Raw genomic sequence first — 24,057 nt, forward strand, 5'->3', positions numbered from 1 at the left:
ACGAGCAATGACGAGTGCTCCTTTGGTAATCTTCCATTCACAACCTGAAAAGGTTGTACTGTATCCTTCTCCATCAAGCTGTCCTACAGAAATCAAATTTCTTTTGAGACCAGGAATATGTCTCACTCCTGTCAGCTTCCAGGTGGTCTGGTTTGGCAGCTTTAGTCGGATGTCTCCTTTCCTGACGATCTTCAAGGTTTCATCATCAGCAAGATGAACCTTCCCAAAATCACCACTGACATAGTTCTCTATGATTTCTTGGCATGGCGTGGAGTGGAAAGATGCCCCTGAATCCAAAATTCATGATTCAATCGGACTGTTGACGCTTAAAATCATGGCATCACCTGTCTCCTCCGTCATGTTGGCAAATTCCTGTGCACCGGTATTTTTCTTCGGTGCTCGACAATCTCTTTTGAAGTGGCCCTTCTTGCCGCAATTATAACAGGTAAAATCTTTATTTCCTGTTCTTGATTTTCCCCTTCTGGATTTCGATCTGCCACGATTTAAATTTCTTTTTGAAGTTCTCCCTCTGGACTCCGTGTGCAAGGCTGAGGAGGTTAATGCTTCACTCGATTCTCTCCGTCGAATTTCTTCGCTCAGTACCAGATCCCGAACATCGTCGAATTTTAATTTGCTGTTTCCCGACGAACTGCTGACTGCTGTAACAGTAGCATTCCAACTGTCTGGTAGAGATGATAAGAGAATTAAAGCTTGAACTTCATCATCGAATTCAATTTCCACGGAACTCAACTGGGTTGTGATTGTGTCGAGTTCATTTAGGTGTTGAGCCACTGATGCCCCTTCCGTCATCCGCAAATTGAATAATCGCCTCATCAAATGAACTTTGTTTGAGGCCGATGGCTTCTCATACATACTGGAGAGAGCTGCCATAAGACCCGCCGTGGTCTTTTCCTTTGCTATGTTGAAAGCAACATTTCGGGACAACGTCAGTCGGATAACTCCGAGGGCTTGTCGGTCGAGAAGAGCCCAGTCTTCATTCTTCATGCCCTCTGGTTGCTTTCCTGAGAGGGGTTGATATAGATTTTTCTGGTACAGAAAATCTTCGATCTGCATCTTTCAAAAGCCAAAGTCCGCACCATCGAACTTTTCAATTTTCACCTTCCCTTCGTCTGCAGCCATCACTCCCACTCGAATCTTGTTTCTTCGGATCGTTTCTGACAATTTGTGCGAATCACCGTGTATTATAATACCTCCGTCGACAAATTCATATTGCCGACAAAATTTCACTATTCACAAAATTTACTATTCATGTGAATAGTAATAAATAGTTACCTCGCAAAAAATTGACAAAATTCACAACCCAAAAGCTCTGATACCAGTTGTTAGGAAATAAACCATGGTACAAGTAATTTCCCTATAATCAGATTAGTGAGAATGCGAAATAAAAGCGAAAACATAATACCCGAAATTGATAACGGAGTTCAGCCAATTGTGCTTACGTCTCCGGACTGCTGCAGATCTTTTACTAAGAGAGAAAATTTACAGGTGTTTACAAAACACTCACTACTCACAAGAAAGCTCTCTAGTATTGGGAGAAAGAAAATGATTTTTGGGATGATTTTGAAGCTAAATGAGCTAGGGTATTTATAATTGAAACTTAAGGACTTAATCTTGTAAATACCCTAAAACCTAGGGATTAATTGTGATTATCTCATTATCATTTTTCAACAAACATCTACCAAACTTTGAAAAACTATTTTTCAAAGAAACATTTACCAAACTTTAAAAACCATTTTCAAAGAAACATTTACCAAACTTTGAAAACCATTTTTTTAAAGTTGGTTACCAAACTTGAAAACCATTTTAATACTTTCAACATCATGGTCCGGTTCGGCTTCAAGATCTTTCATTGCCTCTTTCTTGAGGTCGACATAGTTCATAAACGTTTTGGTCATAAGATCATTCATCTTCGCTCTATGAAACCTAAAGAATCAATAAATGGAGAAAAAAATGGAATCCCAACAATCAGATTAAAATACAACATTCACATTGAAAACAATTGAACTTATATCTACTGCAAGTTCGTTCTAATTCAACAGACAGCATAAATTTTTCCAACCTTAAAATAACCCAAAATAAATAATTAAAAGTTCATCTCCTCTTTCAATACAGGAAAAATGAAGTTACAATAAATGGGTTTTTTCAAGAAATGAAGTTATTATTCATATTATAGAAAAATAAAACACATTTAACATATAATTTTACAAAAACAAAATTAAATTAAATTAAATTAATTATTGATTACACTGATCTATTTTTTGGTTAACGAATAAATCGAACTAAATTATGAATGGTCTATTTTGTCTTTCCCCTTTCCTCTTGAGCTTCGATTCAAAATATAAGTTATAACACATTTTATACATAAAATTTTGACGATCAATCAATGTTCTTATATTCAACATATCAAATTAAAATTAAAAAAAATTGAGGGCTTAGGGTATCTTTTCCTTATTTCTAAAGCAAATTACACAATATTTTAATTATTCTTACCTTAAGGGTACGTTTGGTTCACGGAATGTAAAATTACCAGTGAGAATGTAAGATTACCAGTGGGAATGTAAGATTACCAGGGAATATAATTACTGATAATGTTGTATTTTGTGTTTGGTTGGGTTAGCAAGAATGTAAGATTACCGTGTTTGGTTAAAGGAATAAAATATTATTGGAATGTATATTTGATCAAACTATCATTATTATATATTTGCTTTTTTTAACAAGTTGAAAAATATTTATATATTTTCTTTAAAAATTTAAATTCATAAAATTTATATAATTTTTTACAAAATTTAAAATATAAAAAGGTTTAATGAAAGGGTAAAAATTTTATTTTAACCCTTGAACTTCATATAAAATTTTAATTATAGACTTTTTTGTAAATCTAAAATAGTTTAAGGATAAATTTATAATTTAATCTTCGTAGAATTTTTATTATTTAATGACAGAAGAAATATATTTTTGAAAAAAAAATTAAGGGCATTTTAGTCCAAAACGTCGATAATCCAACAATACTTAAGGAAATGGAGGTAATGACATTCCCGGTAATATACCCCAAAAAATCCACTATTGGTAATCTTACATTACCGGGAATGGGATTCTCGAGCTAACCAAACGGGGAAATATAGATTTCATTCCCATAGGAATCCCGTATTCCCCCATCCAAACATCCCCTAAACGTTTATACTTATCTCATTAAATTTCCAAAACTTGTTCTAAATTAGAGGCTCCTTTTAATTATAGATAACTTCAACCTCTCGTAGAGATGGATCGAGGAAACGCTGATTAGTGGGGACTCATTCACATGAACTTTTAAAAAAATTATATATTTTAATTTTTTTTATATACTTTCTATTAAAAATCTGTTTTCTATCTTTTTAAAAATTTATAAATTTAATTTTATCCTTTAAAATTTTAAAAATTCAAAATTATTTTTTTAACATAAAATTTGAAGACTGTCGTGCTCGCTAGTCTTCTCTCTCACATATATTCGGTTATGGAAGGAATGTCAAGGAGAATGTGTGTTTGTTTGCCGTAAAACTAATTACGGAATTAGTTTTTCTTGAAATTTCGTATTTATTTTATATAATTCGTTTTTCGAAAAATGTTTTTTCGTGTTTGTTTTACGTAATTCGTTTTCCGAATAATGTTTTCTCGTGTTTGTTTCACGTAATTCGTTTTCCGGAACGTAATTCATTTTCCTAGTAACAGAATTTCCTTTGTGTTTTCTGTAAAATGACTTACGGATTCATTTTCCGAACTTTTCACTTCAAAGCAAAAATACTCAAAATAATTTTATTTTATGAATTTAATATTAATAAAATATTTTAATATCATTTTCATCATATAATATTATATTTTTAGTTTAATAATATAATCAATTATATTATAATAATATAAGATATTATATTTTTTATTTTAATAATATATAATTAATTTTTTATATATTTAATAATGAATAATATTATTTATATATTTAAATAATATTTTAGTAAAAATATTTAAAATATACTAATTAATATTTTTAAAATATAATATAACACTATTACTTTAATAAATAATTAATATATTTTATAATATTTTATTTCACTAAAATATACCAATATTCTACCCTTATTTATAATTAATATAATATAATATACCTCAAGGTGACTTAGATATGAAAAGTTAAAGATTTATTTAAACAAATGATTCAATTATTTACCAGGTGTCTAACACTGAGACATAAAATATTTTGGCCAATTATAACCCTCCAATAGAAAAATGATACACAAAATCTTCTACCCTTATTTAATATTTTCTTTACACGTGTATTAATTTTCTTTCTGAAACTAGTTCGTCCTTAACGTTACATCACGTCTACTTCAACGTCCAACAAAAGAAAGGGTAAAGTACAAATATGGTCCCTAAACTATTAAAAGCTATAAAATGGTCCTCCAACTATATAGTATTACTTTGTTGAATATCTCGACTATTAAAAGTTATAAAATGGTCACCCGACTATTTATTATGTTCTAAGTTCATCCTTTTACGTTATAAATTTGACGGTATTCTGAGTTGAACATTAGCATGTTGATTGTGATATGATAAAATCTGATCTCATAATCTCAAACGACTATAATATCTTAGTCATCATGTTAACGTTCAACTTAGACAATGATCAATTTTTTATCGACAAAAGACGAGTTTGGAGCATATTAAATAGTCGGGTGATTATTTTGTAACTTTTAATAGTCGAGGAACTTAACAAAATAACATTATATAGTTTAAGAATCATTTTATAATTTTTAATAATTAAATGAGTTAATAAAACAGTATCCTATAATCTGGATATCATTTTGTGTACTTTACCCTAAAAGATAATAAATCAAAATAATAGAGAAGGATTAATGGTGCATTCTTAATTCAAACTATGTAGCCATAAAGGCCCATGAGTATCCCACGATAGAAATTTGGTAAGAATTTAAAGCAAGAGCATCAGCAATTAGGCAAGCTAACCAAATCAATTTATTATCCTAACCAAATCCAATTAAAAATGTTATATTGTCAGAGGTAAAGTTATTTATTTAATGTCATTAAAATCTGTTTTTTATTCAATTTAGTATACAAATGTACCAGATATTGTACATTTGTGACACTCTTTTATACGTACTCAATTGACTACTGGGTATATATAAATTAAATAATTTTATGATCTACAAAGTTGTAAAATTTTAATTTTTAAAAATACTTTTACTGTTTTAAAAATAAATTATTAATTTTCAAATACTTTTACAAATTCTCTGATTTTTTTTAAATTTTTATAACTTATTATTTAAAAGTATTATAAAAGTATCAAAATAAAATTTTGGTTACATTGAGAGATCAAATGAGATATTATTTATCAATTTTAATGTGTTCTATATTCTCAATTAAGGATAGAAACGGTACGGTGTTCATTTTGAAGTAAAATTAAAAGTTTAGTGTCTATTTTATAATTTATAATAATTTAATATCTAAAAATGGTATTTTAGTTACTTTAATGACCATTGTAAAATTGTACCCTATTTTTTAATTTGATATAGTTAAGTAGCCAAACTGTTCAACCCGACTAAACAAAGATAATATCTTAAAAAAAAAGACTAAAACAAAGGTAAAAAGGAAGTAGCAGGTAGGATTGAAGAAAGTCGATCAGAATCGAAGAAATGGAGTTCCCATTCGGTCACGCTCATCATTCTCACACTCATCACCATAGGAACGATGATGAAGACAACCGAGAAAGACCACCACCGCCAAATCTTCATCACCATGAGTTTCCTCCGCCGTCTCACCACTACCCGCCACCGCCTAACTACCAGCAACCACCCGCTTTTGACGGACCATATCCACCGCCACAACCATACTTCCAGCAACCTGCCTTTGACGGACCAGCACCGCCATACTTTCAGCAACCGGGCTTTCCGTCGCCCCCTCCGCACCAACCACCATTCCATGGAACTAATGTCCACCACCAGCCTGAACATAGTTCATTGAACTACTCTCCACCACCATCTGTTCCACATGCTGCCCATGAAAGTATCCATGGAAGGATTGATCATCATCATCATTCTGGATCTCATTTGCCACCTGAATTCCACAACAAACCTACTGTTAAAGTCTATTGCAAAGCTGATCCTAATTATCATCTTACGATCAGAGATGGTAAAGTTATTCTTGCTCCATATGATCCCTCTGATGAATTCCAGGTACTGTATCAGCAGATTAACAATTTTCTTTAACTTATTTTTTGGGGATTAATCTACAAAATTATCAACTTGGTTTTTTTTGTGAGTTTTCCCAGTATTGTGTAGTTCTAAGCCGTACGAGTTTATTAAACTCATTAATTGACAACCCAAAAGCCCCCTTTGACTGTTGACTCAAGATTAGGGCAAAACATATGATCTTATTTTGATATGGATGTTGATTTTTGTGGTTGTTTTAGCACTGGTACAAAGATGAGAAATTCAGCACAAGGATTAAAGATGAAGTGGGCTTCCCTAGTTTTTCTCTTGTTAATAAAGCCACTGGTCAAGTCATTAAACACTCCATTGGAGCTTCTCATCCTGTAAGAATTCTTTATGGCATTCACTGCTATTTTAGTTCCTTCTTATGTGGAAAAATGGGTTTCTGCTTTGTATTTCGTTGCGCTTAAGAACTCTTGCATTTCCTCTTTTTCCTTTTAAGATATGATTTGAGTTTTGAGTTGTTTAACAGTTGACACTTGACACACTTTCAAATTACATCATGAGATTGATACGACTTATTGGTTATGGAATAGCTCCATCTTCAATTCCTTTTATTAGGCTTTAATTGGTTGGTTAGATACTGCAGAAGTTAAATATAGGAATTATCCAAGTCACAATTTTTTGTTGGTGTTACCTGTTCTGCCAATTCAGTGGCATATTGTTATTGTAGTATGATATGATTGTTACGATATTGGGGTAGTTTACCTGCTGCTCGAAATATTCAAGTGCCTTATCATGGTCAAGAACAATTCTCGATAATTTTATAGGTATTCAGCTTTTCCACTGCTAAAATATCCCTTTATCTGGTAAAACCAAATGCATGCATTTCCGATTCCTGCAGGCTGGGGTGCTGATAACTTCACGGACCCTTTCTTTCTTGACTCCTGCAGTGGAAAGAATTTGTTTGTTCATCTTTATGTTTTATTTCATTTCAGTTGGTCAAAACATAGAACGTTTTTAATTTATGAACCTTAAAGTTTTGCTTAAAAGGGGCTTTTCCTGCAGGTCCAACTGGTACCTTACAAACCAGATCTTGATGAGTCTGTACTATGGAGCGATAGCAAGGAAGTCCATGATGGCTACAGAGCTATAAGAATGATTAATAACATTCGCCTGAATTTCGATGCTTTCCATGGAGATAAGAAATCTGGTGGCATCCACAATGGTACTACTATTGTGTTGTGGCAATGGAACAAGGGAGATAACCAGATATGGAGGATTGCACCATACTGTAAGTTTCACAGCAAAGCTTCTAACTATCCTTTTCCTTCATATGATAAACCCATGAATATGAGTCAAATGTTGATGATCTCTGCTACCATGTTCTTTTATGGTTCTCCTAAATATCTGGTGTGATAAATGCAGGATGCTTGTAATAAGGTGCTTCTCGTTATACATTGAAGATGTATCATGCCTGCAGTCGATCTATATCTATTGCTTTGAAGAATCCTATACATTAGCTTCTTCGGGTTTTTGTTGTATGTTTCCATTCCATGCGTGAATCTTCATCGAGATGCCTACTAAAACATTATACCAGTGTGTGCCACAGAATAAAGAACATCTATTGCAGGAATGCTATGACTGCAAAATTTGCCTATGAAATTTTAAACAGTGTAGTTTCACTAGTCTTTTAAAACTGCTACGAATTTTCCCTGAAGAAAACTGCTTGACGGTAAGGGCTTGACTAATATTTATGATATGAGCATTCGAACTAGAATTGGGTGGGGTGCGCCAGGCCCCAGCAATAGTGCAACGCTTGGGCGACGCGCGAGGAACCCCAGTAGCAAGCTACTGTGATGGTTCCTCCCCCCATAAAAATAAATTTAATATCATGTGGGCCGATGGCCCACGTATCAGATATTAAACTGATAAGAACATATACTACACTTGATCTTAGCCAAAAGGCCGAGAAAGGTATGAGTTCTTCAGTACAACCCGGCTTGTTTTAAAAGCTCCTTCTTAGCCTCGTCACATTATATTCTAAGAATGTGGGAATCGGCCATGTGTTCAGCACCATCGTTGTTGACTGCTCCCGGGATCTAAATTGGGTAAACACCTTTGATTTTACAGGCAATTCATTGGAGAGAATCCTTCTCCTTGTATTAATCTGCCACAAATCTCTGCCTTCCATTTATGGTTTCATCATTTTTCTTCATGACCATATGATGATGAAGAAAATAACAGATACAAACACAAGAAAGAAATCTATAACTTTGGAAGAATCTATGATACTTGGTTTTAATATATGTTATTTTCTCTGTTACATTTCTTGTTTGCTCATTCAAATAACTCCCAAACTCATCTTTCTTCGGTTATCAGAGGGTTCTTTATATTTAGTTATGTCTGATATATGTGCCAACGTTCTAGCGTTTGGGCGTAGAAAAGATGAGTGCAGCCAAGAACGACTTGCCGGCTTCGATTTCCACTTTGCTACCAATGAAGGCAACACCAAACCGGGCTGTGCCGTCTATTCCCAACTTCCCCTCACCAGTCGTCGTACCTCGTGATTACTGCCACTGAACCCTACTGTTTCTAACGTGGAGAGGCCGAATAGAGGGAAACCGTGAGGGTGGGATAAGCCGCTTGTGGTTTAAGGTTTGTGATATAATATTTGAGTTCGGATATAATTTTAAATTTTATTTTATTTTATTATATATTAATATAATAATAAATGTTATGTCAAAAAAATAATAAAATAAATTAAAGTGATTAAAACAAGAGTAATTTAAAAGTTGAGTAGTTAAATTGAAATTTTTTAAATTTTAGATATTAAAAATGTCACTATCATTAAATTTTTAAGGACAAGTATTAGAAATAAACAAAAATAAACGTTAAGTATAATTAAAAAAAATGAAAATTTAGACATTAAAACAAAACAAAATGATAATTTATGTGCTAAACATGTAGTTTATCTTAGAAAACGTATAAGAAACAATTGATATATGATTATTTTATTCATATGATTCAAAGTTTCAATCTGTTAACTACATAAATATAATATATTTATTGGATCTAGTTTAAGGTCAATACCAAACATGATATTAATTTACGCCCAATGAAACAAATATTAATTATTCTCTTCAAATGATACTAAATAATTGCTCTGCACCGGGTAAGACAAAAATGTATTTCACTAAGACTATTGTTGAATAAAGATACAAGAAATTGTTTATTTATTTATTGTTAATAATGAATAATTAAAAGATTCAAACTAAATAAGAGAGAGAGAGAGAGAGAGAGAGAATCATTAAATTATTTTGAAATATTCTTTTTTAATCACTCAGCTTTCAAAAGTTATAAAATGAAAATTGAACTTTTAATTTTAATATAAAATCAACACTCAACCGATAGCTACTGAGTGTTGAGTGTTGACTAAAATCAAGCCCATTTTCATATGCAAAGAGTGTTGAGTCCGGATCCCATCATTGAGAGGATTGAGTTCTGATCCAAGTTAGATTCAATTTGATGTGTTTCCTAGCACACCTACAATCCTCATCCTGTTTGTTTGACTAAGATTTGGTGCCTTGCACAGGGGGAATGAATGTTACTTTTAGCCATATCGTACATGGAAAAGATTTCTGGGATAACTGGGATGGCCAATCAAATGGTATACATGTCCAAGACAGGTTCTGCTTCCTTGCTAAATTCTTTTCTTCTGCTCCCTTAATTATCTCTTAACTAGAATTGAAGACACAATAGAAACTGCAGTAGCAATCTCCAAGCATTATAACTAGAATTGGGTGGGGTGCGCCAGGCCCCAGCAATAGTGCAAAGCTTGGGCGACGAGCGAGGAACCCCAGTAGCAAGCTACTGTGATGGATCCTCCCCCATAAAAATAAATTTAATATCTTGTGGGCCGATGGCCCACGTATCAGATATTAAACTGATAAGAACAGATACTACACTTGATCTTAGCCAAAAGGCCGAGAAAGGTATGAATTCTCCTGTCCAACCCGGCTTGTTTTAAAAGCTCCTTCTTAGCCTCGTCACATTATATTCTAAGAATGTGGGATTCGGCCATGTATTCGGCACCATCGTTGTTGACTGCTCCCGGGATCTAAATTGGGTAAACACCTTTGATTTTACAGGCAATTCATTAGAGATAATCCTTCTCCTTGTATTCATCTGCCACAAATCTCTGCCTTCCATTTCTGGTTTCAGCATTTTTCTCCATGGCTATATTATGATGAAGAAAATAACAGATACAAACACAAGAAAGCAATCTATAACTTCGCTTTTAAGATTCACACTTCACCAACTCATGAAATTCCAAATTTGATCTCCAAACCAAACTCTTGAGCTTTGATATGATCGTTGCAACAATCTGTATGAACAAATAATCAATCTATTAACTCAACTTTACATGGTTTTAATCTACGTTATTTCAATGTTCCATTTCTTGTTTGCTCATTCAGATAACTCACAAACTCATCTTTCTTCAATGATCAGTTCCTTCTTTTTCTTAATTCAAGTCTGATATATGTGGTGTCACCATTCACCAACGGCCTAGCGACTGGGCGTAGAGAGATGGGTGCAGCCAAGAACGATTTGCCGGCTTCGATTCCGACAAATCTGAAAGTCGACAAATTATCTTCGGCTGCACTGCTTTTCCTGAGATCTTTCTATGACTACGTTTCATTTAAATTGATCAATGTTATAAAAAGGAATAGCTTAATTTTAATCTCCGAGATAAATCATTAAGAACAACATTCAGTTTTGAATTTTCATATTATCCATATAAAACGATTGAGTGACATTATTGAGTGATGAGATGGTTGGTCCAGTGGTGTCAAATAAAAACCCAACTCAATTGACAGTGACCAAAATTTCTTGTCTGGTAAGAAAGACACGTTTCGTGCATCCAGCATCTCAAGGACTAAATCATTTGACAAAGCTTCTTCAACATGTTGAACACTTGGAAGGAAATAATAAATGCTTTGAGATTTTGAAAGATTTCTTAGCGGATCCAGTTGTTAGAATACCCCACATTTTTCACTAACCATTCAAAGGTTTTTCCCCCTCTGAAAAGCAAGGGTGGCCACGATGATGAATTTAAATGCACAAGCAATCTTATCCAACATTTCTTATAAAATGATCTACTTCTTTGCCATCTGTCTTTTTTTAAAACTAAACAGTAGGGTAATAGGTTCAATTCATAAATGCAAATTCATGACAAATATATATAAACATTTCGAAAGAGTATATAATGAAAATCATTAAATTTATCGTTATATATATAAACAAAAAAATAATTATAACTGCAGAATTCGCAATGTTTTGCCGGTGAAAAACTAGTAACCTGAATATGTTGTGGCCCTCTTCTGGGTTTCTGGCATTGCCATAAAAAGAGACAATCTAGCAAATATCTTAAAGCAGTGGTTGATGATGTCCAATTCATTGCAGACAATTCTTGAAGCTTCCATGAGTTGTAGACCATCCAAAACTACTAGATATTATTAACATAGAATACATCAAAACAAAATAAACATAGCATGCATTCCCTTCATAGTTGTGTCCTTAAAGATGCCAAATACAAAATACTCATTATCCTGATTTCAACACCAAGAGAGAATAAAAAGGTAAAAAGGCTCTCAGCATCTATATAATAACCACAAGATTTTTTAACTCACAAAGGGGAACATAAAAATACAACCTCAAAATATATTCACTAGATATGGTTTGCAAAAGCTCACACCCACCTTTGAATCAAGCAGGGCTAGGATCCAAAAAAAAAAATCCAAATTGGCCAGCAACTCCATGGGAGACCAGATACACTTGTTCACTTCTAACATTAACATATTAGTACATGGAATACAAACCAGGGAATAGTTTTCGGTAATATTGTACAGCGGGGTGGCAGAAAAACTAATACTACATCATCTCCCAGCACCAACCAAGGTTTTCTCCTCGCTTTCTCTTTGCTTTAAGGATGTCGTTGGGACTGAAAGCGGGAGCTTTATCGTTGAATGAGATGAATCTTGGTTTGGTACAAAAGTCTCTTCATGCATGGGAACAGGAGTTGGCTGAACTGGTTCCGGTGAGTAGAGGAAGGGAAGGTCTTTGTTTGCAGATAATGCTAAAAGCTCCTTCTCCTCGAGCCCTTTAGTCGGTCCAAGGCTGCATCGGTCTGGTGTGTGTTTGGCTAATGCATCTTTGAATTTTTTAATCTGTTGAATTGTCATTGTAATTTAGAACACATGCCATGATAAACATGATCAATCCTAAAATGATGGTTACCAACAAATAATCATGCAGTGTCGAGTGAGTTGCAAAGTCAGCTGCATCTGATAAGCAGCAATCAGAACAATTCAGAAAACAAACAAAAGCAACAAAAATATGCAGCATGCAAATTTCAACGCATCTAACAATTACATCTTTGATGAAAGAAAATAATAAAAGATCAGTTGATCCAAAGTAAGAAGCATTTTTTCGTAATGAAATCAGAGTCGTATACATTCAAGGGCGTGCATCATACATAAAGAACCATGAGCAGGACATGGTAAAATAGGCTCGTTTGGAATCTATCTATGGAACCATGTATGATAAAATTTGCATCTGAAAGGAAGGATTCGAGACTGACCGTGGCATTGGTACAGCTAAAGCTGCATACACGTCCCTGAGCGCCTCGATAGAAACGGAAGAAAGGCAACACATGAACATTAAGACTATAGCACATAGTCTTATGTTCCTCGTAATTCACCTGAAGAAACTGAACATCTGGATTCATCTCTACAAATTGGCAAATCTGTCAAATCCAACATCCAAATCCACAAACAATCCAAATCAAAACAAAACAAAAACATGTACACAACCATGCAAAAGCATGTATAAATATATAGACATGCACCTTGGGATGAAGAGCCTTGCAACCACCACAACCAGGGGAGAAGAAATCAACCACAACAAGCTTATCACCAGCATTCAAAAGAGAATCGACCAATTCTTGTGCAGACGTAACTTCTTTCATATTTGGTTGAAGCCCTTTCTCCCACCATTTTTGACCTCGACTAATAAGTCCAGTTTTCATCTGATTTCATTGAACAAATCCAGAGGTGGAAAAGTGAAACCAATTAGTATTTCTTTATTGATCTATGTAACAGATCAAGCTATGGGGACGGAAAAGGTTTAATTCACTAAACAAATAAAAATATAGCCACAGTTTTCCACAAAAATAAGAAGAAAGACACAGATCTGGAAATCGAATTAAAAAAGATGTATAGTCAATTAAATCAAACCTGTGCTTTGATGGGAACTTGAGGAAACCTTCTCTTGTTCATATTTTTCTTCTCCAAAAAATCCACTCTTTGACCATTAAAATCACTACTCGAAGCGAGAGATTTCAACATCAAAGAAGAAAAACTTTTCGTTTTCAAACAAAAACCAGAAATTTTCTTAGGAACCAAACAAGCTCCACCTTCAAGATTCTTCTTCTGACTATAGTGACCAGTCGGAAACAGATTTGCCTTCCCCAAAACTTCTGCCATAGCTAGTTTTTCTTTTTCTCGCAACAAAAATCAGAAACCCAGAACGAAAGTTGAACCCTTTGCTTTAATCTCAACGAAAATTAAAAATAATAATAGAGAGGAAGAAGAAGAGTTTCTTTTGCAGGCTCTTTGCAAAAAGTGATTTCTTTTTCTCAGTTGGATTTGGTTTGCCAGGTTTGTTTGTTATTTTAAGGTGTAAAGGTTAACTTCAGCCGTTGATCGTTTTGTCATGGTGTAAATTAACGGTCTGTGATGGATAATTTTCTATCTAAAAGAGTATCAGAAAACGTATTGGATAAGGTATTTTTCTAGGGTAAATTACGTAATCAGTACTTAATCTATCAGTTTTAGTTTGTTTTAGTATATAAACTTTCAATTTTTTTAAATTCATACCTAATATTTAGTTTTTGTTTCACTTCGGTACCATGTCGTTAAAAACATAACATATTTAGTACTTAAATTAACAGTTTTTTCCATTTTAATACTTAAACTTTTATTTAAAAAAAACTTAATGTTAAATTTTGAACACGAACTAAAACTAAAATGAACTAAAAATGATAGTTTAAGTATTAAAACTTGATTTATTTTGGTTGTTTTAATGTTACCCGCGGTTTTTATGGTAGTTTGGAGATGCAGATGATTAGTGAATTTGACAACACGTGCCATGCCTATGATTTTACAAAAAGAAAAGAAGTTTCGGATAATGCTTTGGATAAAAGGTTGTTTCTTTAGCCACCTCATTATTTTTGTGGGCCATCGTGGAATATTTTTCATTTTTCTCAAAAACATAATCCTTGTATTTTCATCATAAAAATTAGGATAATCTTACATTTTGTACGTGTATTTTAACAAAAAATATTTCATGTAATTTTTTTATATTTTTAAAATATTTAATATTTTTTTTTATAAAATAGTAACATATATATATTGATAAAAATAATTAATATACTATATAAGTTTTCAAATTATTTTATAAATTATACATGCTTTATCAAAATGTCGAATGTAATACTTAAATAATCATTTTTATGATATTATGGTACTTTAATTAATAAATATCATACATGAATCATCATTTAGTATATCATTACATTATTTGATTAATTAAAATTAGTTGACCCTTATTCCCATATGTAATGGGGTAAGGGGAAGTAGGATAGTAGGTTGTCCCCAACGTCAGGTTGAGAGCAACTTCCGTGGGAGACCTCCGAATTATGAATTGCCCTTCGTATGACTCGATCCCACGACCACAAGATTAAGAGCCTTGAGCTCTACCAATTGAGCTGGACAGGCAATTCACATTATTTGATTAATATTGTTAATAAATATTAAATCAATTAATGAAAATTCACAAATACTATAATAACACAAAATGATAATCCATGTATTATACTAATTTTTTTGTCAAAATTATATATCATATTAGGCATTTAAAATTGTAAAATGAATATTAGATATTTAGTTAAAAATATATGTATTATATTAGACATTTTTAAAATGTAGATATTAAATATATTATTATTTTTAAAAGTTATGATAAATAATAAATAAAAAATATATTTTTAAATTTATATGTAATTGTATTTAAAGGGAAAATATTACTTTTACATTAGGGGGACGAAACTGATCTCTTTCTAAAAGTTCGATGATATTAGTAGGAGAAATATAAACAACAGTAGAATTAGAAGAACTTCTAGCAAGTTTTGCTAATGTATCGCAAGTTGATTTTCTTCTATTTAAAGATTTTAAATACTTATTTTAGAGATTGTTGGCTTCATATATAAATTTTTTATAATTAAAATTAATTATTTATATAATCTATAACACATACAAATGCTTACTAAAAGACAAAACACACATACAAATCCTTTAGTTACCGGGAACAGTTAACAACGAGAGTGTTGAATACATTGTCGAATTCCACATTCTCATAATACAAAGGGAGGAGGCTAAGAAGGAGGGGTGTCAACGAGAGTGTTGAACACATTGTTGAATTCCACATTCTCATAATATGAAGGGAGGAGGATAAGAAGGAGGGGTGTTTTTAGCCTAATATCTCAGGCGTCAAAATTAATAGGCCTAATAGGCCACAATGAAGTTTATTTAGCAAAATAGGACAAATGCTAAGTGTAAGTAGACCTCATGTGTGTCAATATTATTAGGGTTGTTCATGGAGAGTTAAATGTACCATTTAGCATAAACGGTTGGTTAAACGTTATAACGGTTATGAGATTTTTCTAACTGTAACCTAATCATTAAAAACGATTAACTTTTATTAACAGTTCGGTTATAGGTTAACCTATTACAATTATTTATCAAATTACTTTTCATAATTTATAGTAAAAAAAATATAGCACTTAACACATACTTACACCTGTTTAAGTGAATAAAATAAATAAGTGTAACACTTAACATATACTTACACCGATGTAAGTGAATAAAACAAAAAAGTGTAGCACTTAGCACATACTACACCAATGTAAGTAAATAAAATAAAAAAGTGTAACACTTAACACATATTTACAACGGTGTAAGTAAATAAAATAAAAAAGTGTAGTACTTAACACATATTTACAACGGTGTAAGTATATGTTTTTCTCAATATCTTAGTACTTAACAATAAACATATAATAATATTAGTATAAGTATGTTTCTATATTTTCAAAGAAATAAAAAATAAAAAATATATATGAAATTATTTGTATATAAGTTTTATTAAAAATATATATAAATTATAAATAATAGAAACTTATATTAAGTTATTTATGTAAAAATACAATAAATTAGAAATATAATTTATTAAACTGTTTATCAAAATTTGTAACCGTAATCTTAACCGTTAACCATAATTTTTAGCGGTTTGATTAATCGAAACCGTTTAGTATTAACGGTTCGGTTAATTAACCTGTTAAATATAACGATTATACCGATTAATGGATACAATTAATGGTTTCAATTTTTTTTAACACCCCTAAATATTATAATATAATTTAGGAGACTCATCACGTTGACGTGACGAGTCTCATGGAAAGTATTTTTTTAAAATTCAGTAATTAATTTAAACATTAAAATAAATTAAAAAAAACTATAGAACTCGTCACGTCGAAACTCGTTACTTATACATGATGAGTTTTGTCGAATTTAATTTTTAAAAAAAAAATAAAATGATTTAATACAAAATAATTTATTACATAATAATAATAAAAGTTATTGCAAACTAATACAATGCATAATATTTTTTTTATATTTTCTTAATTTTTGACGATGTTGAGGAATGGTTAGATGATAATGGCATGGGGCTCATCAATTACATCTTGGTCGTCCATCTTAATCATGTTCATCTTCGTTTGCTTCTTGAACGAGAGATGTATTGAACATCACTCCACTTTTAGATCCACATTCAAAATATAATTATGGAGTACTTAAGGTATTTGACGTCATCATTGACTCGAATTGGCCACCGAAATCAATACCTTGTTATTGACCATATATAATATGATCTTATCACTCACATGCTATGTCAAATATGCTTGAGTGCTTTGCATTGCATCCCGTGAACCTCTAACCCGATTATACTGATCTCCTTTATGAATTTGGCCTTTATTTCTTCCCATTGTTCCCTTTCTGCCAGTATTGTTAATATGATTTCTCATTTGCTTCGTAATTTCAGAGGTTGGAAGAAATGTTGAAATCAAGGTCATTAGTTGTAATTTCAAAACACATGAGGACAAATAAATGTTGTCCATTTCATTGTTAAATGTATATATCGTGCTTCCTCGACCAATTCTCTTTATGCTTTCCATTCGTATCAATTCTATGGAGCACATTCATATCAAATATTTGCGTAAGAATTGGTTGATGGGACAGAAATAGTTGCAACATTCTATCTGCGACATGCATCTCAACAATCACAAAGTAAAGCAATGACATATCACAACTTTGAGCCTTCAAAAAAAATCCTAGTGGCAGTAACTGGTAGATCTTATCATCACAATACGGAATCTAGGAAAAATGTAAACATTAATTATAAAAGTCAATGTAAATAAAAAAATTAAAAATTAATAAAATAATATTTATCGCATGTCGACCGACGATATCGATGATCATCCGTATATCATTTTTATTTGCACTAGACACCTTGATATTGGTAATTTTATGTCGTCATCTAAATAATATAATAAATAAAAATTAAAAAGTTACTAAAAATAAAGTTAAAAAAAATTATACCTTTTAGCTAAAGGAAACTCAACGGGGCTATTGTAATTGGCGTCAAAAACAGGAACCAATACCACGTCCAAGACTATAGCAAGACTAGACAAACCACAACATCAACTTTTTGACTCTTTTCGACTAATGTAACCTTGCAAAGTTCCCAGTATAAAAATATAGAAATAGTCGAGCCCCAACTAATGTTACGACACTTAGTAAAATTATTTAATATCAGAAAATACCATATGTGTGCCAAATTATTGGGTTTATTTAGTAACAATATCCTTCCAATCAATTGGAGAAGATACGCTCGGACCGCAAATATGACCTCATCTTCAGTAGAGTCATTGGTCACATTAAATTCACACTCTGTTAAAACATGAAAACTACTGGAAAAGCCTCAGTATATTAATTTACTTCATATACACCATTTATATAGCTTTTACAATAGAACTAGTTACAATATAACTGCCTAACTAATTCTATAACTAACTTCTAACTACCCAAACAACTTTTTTATTCTTAACACTCCCTCTCAAGTTGGGAAGTGAAATACATTTTTAACTCCCATCTTGGATAAGAGATACTTATATTGTGCAACGCCAAGAGCTTTTCTTAGAATATCCGCTTGTTGCTCTGCAATTGGTACAAATTCTGTTTGAACCAAGCCCTGTTGAATTTTCTCTCTTATGAAATAACAGTCTATCTCGATATACTTTGTTCTCTCATGAAACACTAGATTTTCTACAATTTGTAAGGTTGCTTTGCTATCACTAAAGATCTTTGCAGGTTGATTATTGTTGACTCCAAGCACCTTTAACAACCCTTGCAACCAAACCAGTTCTGATGTTGTCACTGCCATACTTCTGTACTCAGCTTCTGCTGAAGATCTCGATATGATACTTTGTTTTTTTATTTCCATGAAACTAGTGAATCTCCTAGCTTTGCACAGAAACATGTCACTGATTTCCTTACCATTGGACATGTTGCCCAATCCGAATTGCAGCTAGCCACTAGCTGACAATTGCTTGAAGCTTTCAAGATAATTCCTAACCCAGGATTATTCTTTATGTACCTTACCACTCTAAGAGCTTCTTCCATGTGCTCTTTCTTCGGTTGATGCATAAACTGACTAAGATGTTGAACTGAAAAGGCTATATCAGGCCTTATATGTGTCAAATAAAACAGCCTACCAATTAATCTCTGAAATTATGCTTTGTTAGCTAAACAATAATCACATTTGTTTTCTTGCTGCAGGGAATGATCATACTCCACTGTAGTAAGTTTAGTGTTTTGTTCCAAGGGCGTTGTAGCAGGTTTTGCACCCCTTATCCCTGTATCTTGAATAAGTTCAAGAGAATACTTCCTCTGATTTAATAATATCCCTTCTTTTGTTCTTAAAACTTCCAAGACAAGAAAATATTTAAGTTCACCCAAGTATTTCATCTTGAAGTTCTTATGCAACACCCCTTTAATTCTGTAATCATCCTACCAACATTCCTTGTGATTAGCAGGTCATCAACATAAACTAGAAGTACTACTATACGATCCCCTTGTCTCCTAGTAAACATAGAATAGTCATGTTTACTTTGACCATAACCTACTGAAATGAGAGCTTCCGTGAGCTTAACATTCCATTGTCTCGAGGCTTGCTTTAAGCCATAGAGAAACTTTTGTAGTCTACACACAACATTCTCCCCCTGACTATAAAAACCTTGAGGCAACTCCATGTAAATTTCCTTAAGTAAATCACCTTGGAAGAAGGCATTATGACTATCCATTTGCCATAGAGTTCAATAAAAAATGGAAGCAAGTGCAAGAACAAAACGAACTGTGGTAAGCTTGGCAACAGGGGAAAAAATATCTACAAAATCAACTCCCTCCCTTTGATTATAACCCTTAGCCACAAGTCTTGCCTTGAACCTCTCAACTTCTCACGATGCTTTGAATTTTACTCTAAATACCCATTTACACCCAATGCACACTTTTCCTGAGGGCAAGGGAACAAGAGACCAAGTTTTATTTAATTCAAGAACATGAATTTCCTCCTGCATTGCCTTAACCATCGAGGATCAGATTGGGCTTCTTGAAAAGTTTTTGGTTCAATGAAATGATAAACAGAAAGTATGAAGGACTGTGTATGATTTGGTAAATGGGAATAAGAAACATGGTTAGATATATGATACTGACCTGAAAGAGAAGTGGATTGGTAGGTATGGACATAATCACTCAACCAAGATGGAGGTTTAGAAATTCTAGAATATACTCTAGTAGGCACAGAACTAGGAACATAAGCTTGAGGAATAATGGTTGGAACTACATCTGTTGAAGCATTAGAAAGATCTACTGAACTAGTGGATGAAGGATTAGTAGAGACTTCTGAAGAGACTGAAGGAAAAAAAAGAATCTGAAGAAGGAATTGTACTAATTGATGAAGGAAATGAGAGTTGTAAAAAATCAGAATCATGGATGTTAGGATGAGGAGGAAAAAACATTGGTCAGAAGAAGCAAATTTAAAAGGAAAGACATCCTCATGAAAGATGACATCTCTATTAACAAAAAAGGTTTTTAATTCAAGATTAAAAAGAGAATGTAACCTTTTTTAGTAGCAAAATAACCAAAGAACACAGCAGAAATGGCTTTTGATGAGAACTTATCACTATAGTGTGGCTTAGTTGCATAGCATAAATAATCAAAGACTTTAAGATGAGATAAAGGTGGTGGTTTTTGATAAAGCATCTCAAATGGTGTTTTCCATTTAATCACTGAAGAGGGGAGCCTATTGATAATGTAACAAGCAGTAAGTACACACTCACCCCAGAATTTAAGAGGGACATTAGATTAAAAAAATAAGGCTCGGGCAACCTCTAAATTGTGTCTATGTTTTCTTTCAGTAACCCCATTCTGCTAAAGAGTGCCCACACAAGAGCTTTGATGAATAATTCCAAGAGAAGAAAAGAAAGGGGAACATTCTGAATTAAAGAATTCAGAGCCATTGTCACTCTTAATTATTTTAACCGAGGCAGAAAATTGAGTTTTGGCTAAGGAAGTGAACTGTTTTAGAGATGAAAGAGCATCATTTTTATGCTTCAGCAGATATAGCCAAATCATCCTAGTATGATCATCAACAATAGTGAGAAAAACCTATGACCACTGTGTGTAGAAACTCTATATGCACCCCATAAGTCAATATGAATAAGCTGAAATGGAATGGCTGACCTAGAAGTACTTATAGGGAAAGGTAATCTAGTTTATTTAGCTAAATGAAAAACATAACATTTATGCACCAAATCATGTTGAAACTTAACAGATTGCAAACAATCTTTTTTATTCATTTTAGATAAAGCAACATGCCCTAATCTAGCATGCCAAATACAAGTATCATTCTTGGCAGAATCCATACAAGGAGCAGTAAAGGAAAAATGATTTAAAGCAAGGGATTGAAGAACAGACAAACCAGAAGCAAAAGTGTTGAAAACATTTTGATATTTCGATATAACAAATTAAGTTAAATAAATTTTAAGATTTTCCAAAATGATTTTCTAAGTATATTCGATATAATTATTCGAATATCAAAACATTACTCAAAATATTTCAAAAATCATTTTTAATCCTTACTTAAGTGTAAAAATAAGTTTTAATCTTAAAACAATTTCAAAATAATCTTTCAAAGTATTTCGAACCATTTCAAAGCCAAAAATTCCAGATTGCTCAGAGGGAACCGATTCCCCCCCCCCCCAAGGGGGTACCGATTCCCCCTGAAGGGTTTGGCTCCGAGATTTCCAGAATGCTCGGAGGGAACCGATTCCCCCTGTTCAACGGTCGAAATATTTGAATTTTACACTTAGGGAACCGATTCCCCATAGGGGGTACCGATTCCCCCCACGCTCCAAACTGTTTTATTAATTGTTTTCACACTAAAACGGCTATATGATCTTCACTAATCATCCCCAACGTTCAGAAGAGATTCAAGGTGTATTTAAACAAGTTCTGAAGCCCTTGATCAACAGGAAATTATAGAGAAACAAGAGAGAAAGCATCAAACACCAAGTTTGTGCAAATCAAGCCAATTTTCCTTTCAATATTCATTTTGCTTTCAAGAACACCATTTGTGCTCATTTGTAATTATCTTTGAGTGTTCTTTTCTTGTTCTAGAATTGTGCAAACATCTTACCTTGTGAGGTTTTCTTGTAAGTTTGCAAATTTGTAATCTTCTCTTTGGGAAAAAGAGTGTTCTCAAGAGTTGGGGTATACTCTTGAGGGATTTTGTAAGGTTATCTCTTTGGCCTCAAAAGAAAGAACAAATTAGTGAATTTGTTAGAAAATCCTTAGTGTGGATAGCTAAGGTAGTGGACGTAGACTTTGTTTGAGAAAGTCGAACCACTGTAAATCGCCGTGCAATTACTTTCAATTTTTCTGCAAAAGCTTCCACGAAATTTTTAATTGCCAATTCACCCCCCTCTTGGCCGATTCCGTCGATCGATTAACTCAACAAAAAGTAGACTCAAAAAAATATAATCCTCTAGACTGTCTACCAATCCCCTTCATCATTCCAGTGCAGAGATCCTGTAGGAGGCAAAAATCAGGATAAAAGGTAAGGGAGCAGCCAAGGTCATGAGTAAGTCGAGATACTGAAAGTAAATTATGCTTAAACTGTGGAACAAAGAGGACATTTTCAAGGTTATAATCCGAAGTAAGAGAACATGAACCAAGGTGAGTAATAGGAACATTTTTACTATCAGGGAGATGTATGAATATTGTGGAAGAATCACAAGGAATAGGAGAATTAAGGCTCTTAAAATCAAATACAATATGGTATGTAGCTCATGTGTCAACAATCCATTTAAGTGAAACATTAGAATGTAAAGAGCTGTTAGCAAATATATGTACAAGGTTAACAGCAAATTCTGCAGATGATAGCTTGTTCAGTAACTGCAAAATTTGTTCATACTATTCTTGAGTAAACAGTGGAGTAGAAGGAACAGAACTGGACCGAGTGGAAGTAGCCATCGAATCAACAGAAATAATTGAATTTGCCACAGCATTTGAAGCTGCTTTCTTCTTAGTAAACTTGTAATTAGAAGGAAATCTAATTAGACGATAGCTCTGATCCTTCTTGTGGCGTTTAATCTTGTAGTAATCACAAGTTCCAGATAACCTTTTACGTTCAGAGGAAGCAATAGAACTAGAGAACAAGGCCATTGAATCAGGTGTAGCAGCTACAGAAAGATGAGATCGCTGTGATTCTTCTTGAATCAACATGGAATAAGCTTGATTCACTGTTGCCAAGGGCTGCATAAGCAAAATCTGACTTCTAATCGCCGAGTAAGAATCATTTAATCCCATCAAAAATTGAAACAATTTCAACTGAACAAGGTGTTTCATATTCTGCTGGGAAACTTCACAATTGCATGCAGTAAAAGAGATCAAGGATTCGTACTCATCCCATAACATTTTCAATCGAGTGAAGAAAACAGAAATTGTAGATTCACCTTGACAAAGTGTAGCAATCTCTCGATGCAAAAAAAATATGCGAGAGCCATCAATCTTATCGAACCTCTCCTGTAAATCGTTCCAAACGAAAGCAACATTGGAGGCAAACACTAGCCCAGCTGATAAATCTTTACTGACGGCGTTCAGGATCCAAGATAAAACTACTGCATTACACCTATCCCACTGCACCTGCAAATCATCACTATAATCGCTTCGTTGACAAGAGTCGTCGATGAACCCTATCTTATTTTTAGCAAGCAATGCAATCTTCATTGAACAACTCCAAATGTTGTAATTTTCTAAGCCAACTAGTGGTTGAGAGACGAACAGAAGCCCAGGCATAGCGGACGGATGTAGGTAGAGTAGGTGAGTGAAGTCAATTTCCTCGGCAGAAGACATCATTGAGAGAAGAGGGAAAACAAGAAATTGGGGAAAATGGTGTAATAAGGTGAAAAATGGGCAGAATGAAAGGAAAACAAAAACAAGTGCCACAAAGCGAAAGGATCGAATTTAGGCTGATACCATGTTAAAACAGGAAAACTACTGGAAAAGCCTCTGTATATTAATTTACTTCATATACACCATTTATATAG

General features: G+C 33.1%; 2 protein-coding genes and 2 non-coding genes across 5 annotated transcripts; 1 reads left to right on the forward strand and 3 right to left on the reverse strand.

Annotated features, from left to right (window-relative positions):
• The first annotated feature begins 5,638 nt into the window (after window positions 1-5,638).
• LOC120183128 (ricin B-like lectin R40G3) lies at window positions 5,639-7,848 on the forward strand. Of its 2 annotated transcripts, XM_039187891.1 has the most exons (5): window positions 5,642-5,955; window positions 5,992-6,239; window positions 6,476-6,598; window positions 7,284-7,509; window positions 7,644-7,848. In XM_039187891.1, coding segments are annotated over exons 1-5 (855 nt in total). In that variant the 5' UTR covers window positions 5,642-5,699; the 3' UTR covers window positions 7,646-7,848. The 2 variants fall into 2 exon arrangements, with proteins under 2 accessions (XP_039043821.1, XP_039043822.1); XM_039187890.1 differs by having other exon boundaries at window positions 5,639-6,239.
• A 151-nt stretch (window positions 7,849-7,999) lies between these two features.
• Window positions 8,000-8,196, reverse strand: LOC120183178. The gene has a single exon (XR_005521927.1). It is a non-coding gene; the product is annotated as a U2 spliceosomal RNA (small nuclear RNA).
• Window positions 8,197-10,018: 1,822 nt separating this feature from the next.
• LOC120183179 lies at window positions 10,019-10,214 on the reverse strand. The gene has a single exon (XR_005521928.1). It is a non-coding gene; the product is annotated as a U2 spliceosomal RNA (small nuclear RNA).
• Window positions 10,215-11,809: 1,595 nt separating this feature from the next.
• On the reverse strand, window positions 11,810-13,909 carry LOC120183129 (thioredoxin-like 1-1, chloroplastic). Its single transcript, XM_039187892.1, has 4 exons — window positions 13,514-13,909; window positions 13,126-13,305; window positions 12,859-13,023; window positions 11,810-12,445 (listed from the first exon to the last, which is right to left on the reverse strand). Exons 1-4 carry the CDS (start codon window positions 13,760-13,762, stop codon window positions 12,155-12,157), a joined length of 885 nt encoding a protein of 294 aa, XP_039043823.1. The 5' UTR covers window positions 13,763-13,909; the 3' UTR covers window positions 11,810-12,154.
• Between the last annotated feature and the right edge of the window lie 10,148 nt (window positions 13,910-24,057).

Source organism: Hibiscus syriacus, unplaced genomic scaffold (assembly GCF_006381635.1).
Source record: "Hibiscus syriacus cultivar Baekdansim isolate YM2019G1 unplaced genomic scaffold, ASM638163v2 tig00112738_pilon, whole genome shotgun sequence".
Taxonomy (NCBI): Eukaryota; Viridiplantae; Streptophyta; class Magnoliopsida; order Malvales; family Malvaceae; genus Hibiscus; species Hibiscus syriacus.